General features: G+C 39.4%; 1 protein-coding gene across 1 annotated transcript; it reads left to right on the top strand.

Moving 5' to 3' along the window:
- The first annotated feature begins 7,998 nt into the window (after positions 1-7,998).
- On the top strand, positions 7,999-12,489 carry LOC133726372 (pentatricopeptide repeat-containing protein At5g15280, mitochondrial). The gene has a single exon (XM_062153902.1). The coding sequence runs from the start codon at positions 8,102-8,104 to the stop codon at positions 11,897-11,899; it is 3,798 nt and encodes a 1,265-aa protein (XP_062009886.1). The 5' UTR covers positions 7,999-8,101; the 3' UTR covers positions 11,900-12,489.
- Positions 12,490-12,528: the final 39 nt, after the last annotated feature.

The following is a 12,528-nucleotide window of genomic DNA, read 5'->3' as shown; positions in this document are numbered from 1 at the left end:
GATCAAATTCATGTCATTGACATAGACCGCCACAATTCTAAACTAGGAACTTGTTTCCTTAATAAACACGCATGGGCATAGTTTATTATTCACATATCCCATCCTGATTAAATATTCACTTAGACGGTTATACCACCTCCGTCTGGATTGTTTCAATCCATAAAGTGAACGCCTCAAAACTAATGGAGAGCGTGTTCCGTGGTCTAGAACTATTTGCATCGGGTATATTAAGTTCTTCAGGAACTTTCAGGTATATTTCTGTATTATGATCCCCCTAGAGATAAGTTATGACCACATTCATAAGCTGCATATTCAGTTTTTCGGAAACTACCAAATTGATAAGGTAGTGGAACGTTATGATGTTCATTACGGGAGAATACGCGTCCTCGTAATCAATCACAGGGCGTTGAGAAAATTCTTGCGCCACTAGACGAGCTTTGTGTATCACAATCTCATTTTTCTCATTACGCTTCCTTATAAATACCCATTTAAATTCTACAGGTTTAACATGGGGAGGTGTAGGAACAACAGGTCCAAAACACCTTTCTCTTTGTCAAGGAATCTAATTTGACCTGGATTGCTTCTTTCCATTTTGGCCAGTCGTCTCTACGTTGACATTATCAACGGAGCGAGGTTCGATGTCATCGCTAGTTATAATTTCGGTAGCTACCGCGAATACAAATATATCATCGATGATAATCTTATTTCGATTCCAAATCTCACTTAAGCATGCATAATTTATCGAGATTTCTCTATTCTCGAGAGTGGGTTCAAACGTTGGAGCGTCCCCCAACGTTGTCTCTTCTAGGACGGACCTATAATCTGGAATTATCTCGTGAGATGGATCAGTTGAGATCGCGATGTCTAGTGGATTCGTTTGTGCTGGTTTTACCCTCTTCCGGGGATAGGAATCCTTCGAACCTAGTGGTCTACCTCGCTTCTGGGCAGGGACATGTGACTGGTTAGCCGCCATGGTCGTACCTCGTCCATCCGGGACAACGCGTCCTACAGGGACATCTATTCTTGCAGGCACATTTGCAGCAGGTATATGTGATCTCGTCACTTTAGCTAGATCAGAGAAAGCGTCTGGCATATTTTGGGCTACACTTTGTAGATCTAGAATTCTCCGCACTTCACTATCGCATTGTGCGGTTCGGGGATCGAGATGAGACATAGTGGGGACATTCCACGTCAATTCACGTCGTTCATCAGGAACGGTAACGTTCTTATCTCCCCCTAACGGCGGGAAGACTGTCTCATCAAAGTGACAATCTGTAAACTCTCCGGCATTATCAGGTCTTATGGACTTTATGGGATAATCCGAGTGGTGATCCACAATTTCATGATCTGGGCGAGAGTTTAGCAAAAGCAGCATTTTCTTGTGGACAATAGTGTAACATGTGATCACTTTCTCGATACATCAACCACAACCATGAAATATTTAAATTGTCCGCATGGTGGTTGGAAAGGTCCACAAATTTTCCTTGCATTCTGTGCAGAAAAATGGTGTGTGTATATACTAGTCTTTGCACATGATGGTCTAGAGTTTAACATTCCTAACGAGCAAGTTTGGCGTAATGTGTTACTAAACACAGGACCCTTATTCAGAAGGGGATGCCCGTGTGATAAGTTGAGGATACGGTGCATCATACTTTGACCTGGGTGTCCCAAATGGTCATGCCATAGCAAGTAGTTGCTCGAATTGGTTAGCTTCTGGCTAACAAATTTCAATTTCTCCAATATACGCTTCTGGCCGCACATTCAGAGGTTATGCAAAGATATTACACTCATTTTTCTTAGGGGTTTCAACGTGATAAATGTTGGTTCGAATATCCTTAATACTCAATAACGTTCTTCTGGAACGTGGAGAATATAAGGCCACATTAATGGTAAATTCAGTACCATTGGACAACATAAAGTGGGCTTTGCCATAGCCCTCTATCAGGTTGGATTGGCCTGATATGGTTGTCACAGAGGTATGCATGGGCAATAAGTTTGAAACATATCTCCGATCTCGGAGTATGGTGTGCGTAATAGCACTTTTAACCGGACAACAAACTTCCCCACAGAATATGCCTATTCATTTATTTAATTCAATGGATCACATGTATGAATAAGTTTATTGAATTAAATATATTCGAACATAACCACATTTCTATAATCCAAAATAATTGAAAACATAAATCACCAAAATCCGAAGATGTTTCATTCATTAAGATGAAATAGATATGGCACAAGGGGCCAATTATACCCATGTCTTCGAGTTCTAATCCTCGGTATGTTCAGTAACTGCCTGAAAATCCATGATCTCTAGTGTGGAATCGATAGAAAATGACCCTTTAATAAAGTTGGTATTTCGAGTTCTGCGACTGGCGTAATACTCATCTACTGCTTAGGCTATCGCACAACAGGTGCGGGACCAGCAGTCAATTCCTCCACATTGATAACAAAGATCATGCTGATCGATTCTGGTGGCAGCGGGCCGGACCAGTGTTCCTTTCAACTCGGGCTTGCTGAGTTATGGCATCATGGTTCCTACCACGTGGGCCTTGGCCACGTGGAGCCTGATTACATGGCCTCTTGGGCTTTGGCCAAGTGGCAGACGGTCATATGGGCTAATTTCATTCTGCCAATCATGTCTTGCTTCAAGCAAGAAAATGGTCATTTGATGGTGAAAGTGCTCTTCTAGAGCGACCCAAAGAATCTGTGTATCCTCTTCATCGGATACTCAACTTGGAGTGTTTTCTCCATATGTTTCCTTTGAAAATTATGGCACTCATATTAAAAGCCTCAATGACGACATTGTTAGCATTGATTGTTGATCTCATCTTCTTTGCAGTTAGATGAATTATCACATCTTGAACCACTTTAGATAGTTTCTTCCGGAAACCTCCAAAGAAACAAAGTCAAGTTTGTTGAGATTTGGTATTTCTTACAGGAAAGGAACAAATAATCTTAGTGCTTTGGGTAATATCGTCCATAAGCAACTAATAGGAACTTCAGGTTCTATAACATGGTATGAAAAATCGGATTAAACATGTAAAATCTACTGGTTTTATCATGTGTGGTGAATTTATGAAGGAAACTTCAAGTTTCTTAAATGGCATTATCGAAACTACAAGTTCGATATGTGTATGAACTACTGGTTCATTTAGAACTTCTAGTTCATTAGGTACCTGCATTTTCTACACATATATTCTAGTGCGAAAATTTAGACAAGTAACACAATAATATTGAATAGAGCAAATTGAAATAATATCTCACAAATTGAATAAATGGAAATCACAAATCAATTGAGACATTAATTGCATGCTAGTAATATAACATATTAATTGTCACACAATTATGTGAATAAATGCTTCTGGCAATTAATTACACATATGAAATATGGTGAATTTATTTGCAATAGCCATAATGACATGTACATTGTCTGGGTTCAAATCTCAGTAGAATCAAATCATTTTGGTGTGTGAAGCCTAAGGAATGGGCTTGATAGTGAAGCCTATCGGGCTTAGTCTGCGGGCTTGTGACCCGGCCTTTCATGCGTAATTTAAATGGTGTGTGAGGCCTGCTGGGCTGCTAGGTCCCTCAGAGGGAGAGTGGGCCTGCTGGGCTCAAGCTGGTCTGCCAAGGAATGAAAAGTTATTACTCAACCCTTTTGGTAACTCCAATTAAATACGACCAGGTAAGAGTATGAGGTTTGGGTGGAGCGAGGCTCTCTTAAGTACACAGCCTCATTGTATCTTGCCTAGACATCACATCGAATTGGGTGAGCCTACTTGGAAAGATTCATAATATTTCAGTGTTGTCAAAACTACAGGTTCGATACTATATGTGAACTTCTGGTTCAATATTTATGTATGAAATTTTGGTTCAATGTTTATGTGTGTGAACTTCCGGTTCGTTAAGTACCTGCATTCCGCACATATATATTCTAATGCAAAGAATTTAAGCGGGTAAAATATTTAAATTTAATATGAGCAGGTAACACCACAAAACATTATCATAATAAATAATGAAGGAAAGATGTATCATTATCACAAAGTCCAAACAAGTATTTATAGATATTTGTCACAATATACATGAATTAATAGCTAAATTAAAAAGCTATTGATTTTCCTTTTACTCATTCCATTATGCCAATTATAGTGCAAGAGAAATAAGTGTCTCTCATAGATGATTAAGTTAAACTAGATGCTTCAATAAAAGTCATAAATCGTGATTGCAGCTTCTACTGAATAGCAGTCGAAAAACAAACCAAAATCCCAACCAAAACAACCCAGAAAAATATGAAAAATTATAGAGATGCAGTAAACACACAGAGGCTCTAGCATACAAAATTTGGTGAATTTTGGAGTTGAATTACTATTTTAAATAAATACGGGAACACAGAGGACAGAAGGTAAACTGAAACAGTAAAATCTGTTTTTGCTTGGAAAAACATACTTGGTTGTAGAGCTGGTAGATTGATGTTGATTGAATGATGAACCTCTTCTTTTCTGCAACCCAAGAGTTATTCACCTCTTCTCTTGTCGATCGGCAATCCGAATCCTAGAGCTAGTCGTGCTGATAACGTGTTGTAAAACTAACATAGAAAGTGTTTCAGAAAATGGAGAGAGCTTTGCTTCTAAGAACTTGAGAGAGAGAGAGTTTAGATGCAGATAATAAGTGTAGTATTTTCTGTTTTTCTCCTCATAACATGGATGAGAAATGGACTACATATAGTGGAAGATAGGGAACATGTAGCCTAAAGTCCTCCATAAAACAAGGACCCCTAAAGTCCTCCATAAAACAAGGATTCCTAAAGTCATCCATAAAACATGGAAAGGGTAAGCCTATAACAACATAATGATTTACCCTATATCTATTTACATGATATAGCCATAATGATTTACAACACATGTGTATTTATGCCATTGTTCCTTATCACCACTCTCGTGTCCAAACCAATCTCCACTTTCACACAAAAACTATTCCATTTTTGGGAGACATGCATCCCTGGAATTTTGCTTGGTTATTTAAGAAATGAAACATACATATAGATCTCCAATAAAATTGTGCATCTAAATTAAACAGGTTAAACAAATCCACCATTAAATCCATCTCAGAATTTGTTCATTCATAAGGGAAAGCAAAGATACAATCCTAACTAGGAAATTAGCCAGAAAATGAAACCAACTCGGGGAGATCGAAGATCGATGATGGAGCTAAAAGGATATAAAACCTTCCTTGACAATCAAGCCAAACATGAGAACGAGGAGGCCGACTGTGATGCACTGAGTTGAAGACACCACAGTCTGAGAATAAGCAGACAAGGTGATCGTTGCACCCGCCAAACCGATCATAAGAGCACTCAGGTTCTGATTCATTTTCGATCCGCCTACTATTCCTTTCAATTCCTTGCTTTAGAGACGACTGAGATTGAACTTGAAGCTTAATTACAGTTGAAGATCTTGATTGATGATGAAAAGAGAGAGCTTGAGCTTCTTATCTGCGTTTGGAGAGGTTAATTAAGCTAATCAAAAGTCAACTCTTTACTAGGCGTTGCATCACATGAGAATGCCCCTTGGGCGTTCATAAAGATCACAGCCAGAATTAGTCCAACCCTTAGGTGGATGTCCTCATTTTTAAATCCAAGATTCTTAAGATGCAATGCTTATAATATTAACCCTTAGACATCTAATGCTTATTTAAAATTTAAAATTCAAGATTTTTAGAATGCAATGAGATGTAATATTTTGTTATGCGCATTGCACGTTCTAAAACATCTTATTTCGGCATAATTAATTTAATATTAAAAAGAAGATTAAGATATTTTGTAGAAACACTAACCAATGGTCTTCGACAATCCCCCCCCCCCCCCCCTTTTTGAGAAAAAGTTTTGAATTAGTTTCCACAAGATTGGGAAAGCATATAGCATTTTTCGGTATACTTAGCCTCGCTTTTTCGATATGTTTAACCTCGGTTGGATATGCAGAATAGCGTTTACTGCATAGGTAAGCAAGGGCACAGTCCATTTTGTTACTCTTACAAAACAAGGTTATTGAGCATCAATTTTGGTATATACCGCTAACCTCTTGAGTGAAAAAAGAGAAAAGTTCAGTCACCGTCCCCAAACTATGCTGCCAAGGCCAATTTGATACCCGAACTCTCAAAAGTATCAATGTGATACCCAAACATGTATTTTGACATCAACGTGATACTTCCGTCAAAAATTCCTAACGAGGCCGTCTGTTTGCTGACGTGGCAAACACGTGGGTCCTATGTGATATTTTTATCAGGGGCAGAATAGTCTTTCACTACTAAGTAATTAAAAAGTAAAAATAAAAATAAACACAAAGCTCTCTCTCCCCCCCCCCCTGATCGGCGACTCCTAAACCCCAAAAACACCAAAGCACAGAGCTCCTCCATCTCTCTCTCTCTCTCTCACTCTTACCATACATGTTTTCGTTTCTACGCTCATGATGATGCACTGGAATTAGGTTGCGATTTTTTCTTTTCTTTTATGATTTGTGGTCGATTCGGTTCATTTGATGTGCTTCATTTCATTTCGGCCTCGCATTTGTTTGTTTCTGCAAATTTTGATTGGAGGAGTGAGAGGAGAGGTAGGAATTGATGGAAAGTGTGTAAAAAGGTGAGAGAGAGAGAGTGAATTCGGGAGAACCGACCCCCCCCCCCCCTTCTTTCTCTTTCTCTTCTCTTCAGACCCGGAACCCATTTCCGGTGGAATCACCGCCGCCGGCCTCATCACCGGCTATTAGAGGATCCTCTCTTCCTCCTCTTGCATCTAAGGTAAGATTTCTGAATTTGGTAGCCTTGATTTGAGAAGAAATCGAAGAGGGATTTCCAGAAAAGGGGGAAATCGGAGATTCCTTCGATCTCCGGTTTCCGGCGGGTTCCGACCGGATTTCTTTGGGATTTTTGTTGCTGGGTCGAAGCTAACCTTCATCCCTAACCTCTTGCAGCTTTTCATGATCGGTGGAGGAAGATTTGAAGGTGTTTGAGAGTGTGAACAGTGGCGTGAACAATAACTGACGAGTTCTTGGTTTTTTTTGGTTGATTTTTCCGGCCAAATCGTTGAGAATTGTTGATTGTTGCAGGTGGGATTCCAATTTTGGGAGTGGAGATGGGAGATTGAAATTTTGGATTAGAAGTTGAATTGTTTGTTCTTGTTTTCTCAATTTGAATTGGATTAGAAGTTGTCAAATTGCTGCATTTGCATGTAACGTGATATTCTTGATGTTGGGGGCAGTAACTGTGGTCGGGGCCGAGCTCACGTTCGAGGCCGAAATCGGAATTCATTTTGGGGTGAGTGGTTGGTGGCTGGTGGCGGAGCTTGCTTCGGAGGTGCGGAGGTTTAGTTAGAACAGAAGAAGAAGAAGAAGAAGAAGAAGAAGAAGAAATGAAAAGAAAAAGAAAAATAAAAATAAAAATGAATTAACAAAAACAAAAGGGTAAGTTGGTCTTTTAACTTCTTTTTTTTGTCTCCACGTGCTTGCCACGTCATCAAATAACGGAGCCGTTAGGAATTTTTGACGGAAGTATCACGTTGATGTCAAAATACGTGTTTGGATATCACATTGATACTTTTGAGAGTTCGGGTATCAAATTGGCCTTGGCAGCATAGTTTGGGGACGGTGACTGAACTTTTCTCGTGAAAAAAATATATGTATTATGTTGTTGAACTTTCAATTTTAACATCTCCATAAATTTTTTTTTCTTTGTTTAATTTTGTGCGATTTGCTACTTGTGGATGAGAAACCCTACTAACTCAAGTCAAGTAAAAGGATGTGCTTAATCTGCTTATCATCGACTGAACCAAAGTGGTGAACAATACAAAACTACTTTAATTTATTTAACTAATCGTTCTATTGTATGTCTCGTTTAGTTACAAACCCGTATTATTAATTTTTATGCAACACTTGAAAAGAAAATTGGTAGAAACTAACGGCCGAGGGTAAGGGGTTCGATGGACACTAACATCAGAACAGTGTTACTTGACAATTTATTAAAAGAAAGCAGAGGCGCATCGACAGGAACCTCAAACTCTGCCCAGAACGACCAAAGCTACTAGTACATATACATGTAAAGCCTTACATAGATGAGACGAAGCAGCACCACCATAGCTCTATGCAATGAAATGCTTCAAGTTTTGTGTACCTGTTCACCCCACAAGCCTCACATCAAACAGGTTGGTTCTCTTTACTCTCTGTTCTCACTCTTCACCACTAACCACCACTTCTCAACTACAACTTCTTCATCCCCATCATCTTCAACTACACAAAATACCAACACCCAAATAGATTCATCTCCCAATTGTTTCAATGGTATAGCCCAATCTGTCATTTTGAGGTGTTCCCAGTATTTTGACAAGAGTAAAGGCAAAGACTTTGCCAATGCTTCTCTAAAAGACCTTCTTTTGGAGATTTCTGATTTAGTGCCTGAACAAACTCGTAGGCTTAGGCGGGTTTTGGAGCCGAAACCCGAAGATGTGCTTGAATTATTACTGGGTTTTGAATTGCAGTGTGGGCAAGTTGGATTTGAAGCTAGAAAGGTTGAGTCTTTGTGGGGAATTTTCAAGTGGGTTAGTGAAAACATTAAGGGTTTTAAGCATAAACCTCAGTCATGTGAGGTCATGGCCTCAATGCTTGTCAGAGTGGGATTGCTTAGAAAAGTTGAGTTCTTGCTTTCCACAATGGAAAGTAAAGGAGTTTCGTTGGATAGTCAAGAAATTTACAGTGATTTGATTGAAGGGTATGTTGGTATTGGTGAGTTAGATAGGGCCATTTCGGTATATGATCGAATTAGGGGGCGTGTAGTGCCATCATTGCAGTGTTGTTGTGTTCTACTTGATCAATTGGTGGGAATGAGGAAGACCCAATTGGCGTTTCAAGTTTGTAGTGATATGGCACAAATGGGTTTTGATTTGAGAGATGTGAAGAAGGCCACATTTGAGGGTGTCATTAGACTGCTTTGCAGGGATGGAAAGATTCAGGAGGCAAGAAATTTTGTCAAGAAGGCTATGGCTTTCGAACTCATGCCTAGCAACTTAGTTTTAAATGAAGTTGCTTATGGATATTGTGAGAAGAAGGACTTTGATGATTTGATGAGCTTCTATGCTGAGATTAAGTGTGCCCCAGAAGTTTTGGCTGGGAATAGGATTGTGCATTCTCTTTGTAGCAATTTTGGGACAAGAAGGGCAGAACCATATTTGCAAGAATTAGAAATTTTAGGCTTCAATCCTGATGAGGTAACCTTTGGAATCATGATTGGCTGGAGCTGTCGTGAACGAAAACTTAAAAGTGCCTTTGTTTACCTATCAGAGATGTTGGGAAGACACCTAAACCCCCATATATGTACCTATAATGCTCTTATCAGCGGGGTATTTATGGAGGGTATGTGGAAGCATGCTGGGAAGGTGTTTGATGAGATGGTAGATAGGGGGACTACACCTGATTTGTCGACTTTCAGGATTCTCTTAGCAGGCTATTGTAAAGTTAGAAAATTTGATGAAGCCAAAAGGATAGTTTTTGATATGGCAAGCCATGGACTGATTCAAAACTCTTCAGGTGAGGATCCGCTATCCAAAGCATTTATGGTTCTGGGTTTCAAGCCATTAGCTGTGACATTGAAGAGAGATAATGATGTTGGGTTTGCTAAAACAGAGTTTTATGATGATCTTGGGAATGGACTTTATTTGGATACAGACCTGGATAAGTATGAGAAAAGAGTCACTGGGATCCTAGAAGATTGCATGGTACCTGATTATTACTCTCTTATGATGAAAGAATGCACTCTTGGAAATTTGAAGGGTGCATTGGTTTTGGTAGATGAAATGATCCGGTGGGGACAAGATTTGTCATTGTCTATGATCTCCGACTTACTGAAAGGGCTTTCTGCATCCCATTTACATACCAAGGGAATCACCAGCATTGTAGATAAAAAGCTTCACTTGGTAAGTCAGCTAGACCAAGAAACTCTAAACTTTCTTGCCCAAGCATACGGCAAGAAAGGATTGACATATAATACAAGGATAGTAGTGAATGGAATGATAGAAAGGCATCTGAAAATCAACAACGAGACTTACACTGCTTTAGTAAAAGGTTTTTGTAAGAAGGGAAACTTGAGGGAGCTGAATGCTTGCTGGAATATTGCTCAAAATGAGAGATGGTTACCAGGGTCGGAAGATTGTAAAGCCTTGATGGAATGTCTTTGCAGTAAAGAAATGCTAAGAGAAGCAGTGCAGCTTCTTGAAAGCATTCTGATATCCTATCCAGACTTGAGGTCAGATATGTGTAATATGATCCTAGACAAGCTTATTCTTACAGGTTGTACAGGAATTGCAAGCATATTGTTAGAAGAACTTGAACAGCGTGGTGGCATCCTGGATCGGATGGCCTATAACAATCTTATTAGAGGATTGTGTAAGGACAAGAATTTTCAGGTAGCCTTTACAGTGCTAGACAGTATGCTGGCTAAAAATTTGGCCCCATGTTTGGATGTTATTGTCCAATTAATTCCTCAGTTGTGTAAGGCTGATAGATTTGGAAAAGCAGTTAACTTGAAAGAGATTGGTCTAAGAGAGAAATCTTCATTTCTACTTTCTCTAGATCATGCATTGATAGAAGGCTGTTGTATTTCAGGGAAAGTTACAGAAGCAACCACTCTACTACAGAATATGTTGTTAAATGGGATACCTCCTGATGCTGAAATTTACAACTTTATGGTTCAGGGTCTTTGCAAGGTTAATGACTTGAAGAAAGTATGGGAGCTACTTTGTGTAATGGCAAGAAAAAGTTTCAACATTTCACTCTCAACTTACCGCAATTTGGTGCGTTTGTTGTGTCTGGAAGGTAGGGTTCTTCATGCATGGAAATTGACTGAGCTTATGATTGGACAAAGGGATCCTTATGATCTTAGCTTCTACAATATTCTGCTATTCTATATTTTCCCAACCGGGAATACTTTGCTTGTCAAGAAGGTTGTGGAGCATTTGCAAGAGAAGAAATTGCTACTTGATGAAGTAACTTACAGCTTTCTTGTACTTGGGTTTTGTAGATGTAAAGATGTGTCGAGTGCTGTGGATCATCTGTACACTATGATCTCTAAGGATTTCAGGCCAAGCAACCGCAACTTGAGAAAAGTTATAACCAGCCTGTGTGATATTGGGGAGATTGAGAAAGCCTTGGAATTGAGTCGAGAAATGGAATTGAGAGGCCGGATTCATGATTCAATGATTCAAAATGCGATTGTTGAGGGTCTTTCTTCTCGTGGTAGGATTCAAGAAGCTGAAAATTTTCTGGACAGGATGGTAGAGAAGTGTCTAATTCCAGAAAATGTCAACTATAATAATCTAATTAAACTGTTTTGCTTGTATGGAAGACCGAACAAAGCAGTTAATCTTCTGAACATAATGCTGAAGAAAGGGAATGTTCCAGATTCTACCACTTATGATTCCATCATCAGCTCTTTCAGTGCCCTTGGTAATCTGGAGCAAGCTATGGATTTTCATGCTGAGATGTTGGATAGAGATCTTAAGCCAAGCATCGACACTTGGGACATTCTGGTCCATAACTTTTGTCGAGATGGAAAAACAGCAGAGGCAGAAAGGCTTTTGAAGTATATGGTTTGTGCAGGTGAAACAGTGACCAGGAAGATATATCTATGTGTAATTAATAGTTATCGCTCAGAGAACAATCTCGGAAAGGTCTCAGAGCTTATGCAAGCAATGCAACAGAGTGGTTATGAGCCAGACTTCGAGACACATTGGTCTCTCATAAGGAACCTAAGAGTTTCTAGTGACAAGGACAATGCAAACAGGAGCAAGGGTTTCCTGTCAAAGCTTCTCTCTGCAAGTGGATTTTCTAGGCAAAAGTATTCCAAGGCCAAACAGGGGTAACAAGGATTTGATTCATTCATTCTTCCTAAAGGATTAAATGGTGGCGTTTGCTATCAATAAGGATCTGAGCATCTTTGGCTATTGAAGAAATAGAGAGCGACCATTCTGCTGTGTTAATATTTAGGGGAAAATCTCCGAATAATACCAGAATTATCACTGAATGCAAGTTTTGGTAGCTGAAGTTTAATAAAGAATCAATTGGTACCTAAACTACTACTCTGTTAAGTTGCATTCTTGAAAACTTGAGGTAGCGGTGATCGATCCATATGGAAAGCTCTATGACGGTGGTGGGAGGTGGACCAAAATCAACTGTTATTATTATGTGGAGGGGATCAGGGGAGCGAGAATGAGGTCGTCGATGAGGACAGAGAGAAATTTTTCCTGCATGGCATAGAGGACGTTGTGGATTTGAAGTGTTTACAGTGGAAGCAAGGAGCCAGTGTAAATGATGGTTGTAGTACGTAATCACGTATTAGCTATAGGTTGTTGTAGCTTGTGTCCTTTTTGGCAGTACGTATGTATCGGACGATACCTATGTATATACTACGTATGTTGTACAATAAACTAGCCTGTAATGGTTGTTTGTAGCATATGCAATCTTCAGGTACGGATGCAAACATATACATAGA

The sequence above is a fragment of the Rosa rugosa genome, chromosome 1, assembly GCF_958449725.1.
Source record: "Rosa rugosa chromosome 1, drRosRugo1.1, whole genome shotgun sequence".
Lineage (NCBI taxonomy): Eukaryota > Viridiplantae > Streptophyta > Magnoliopsida > Rosales > Rosaceae > Rosa > Rosa rugosa.
This window is presented reverse-complemented; position numbering and strand designations above follow the sequence as displayed.

Coding starts and splice junctions, on each gene's coding strand:
- LOC133726372 (XM_062153902.1), top strand. CDS start 8,102: ATGAGACGAAGCAGCACCACCATAGCTCTATGCAATGAAATGCTTCAA.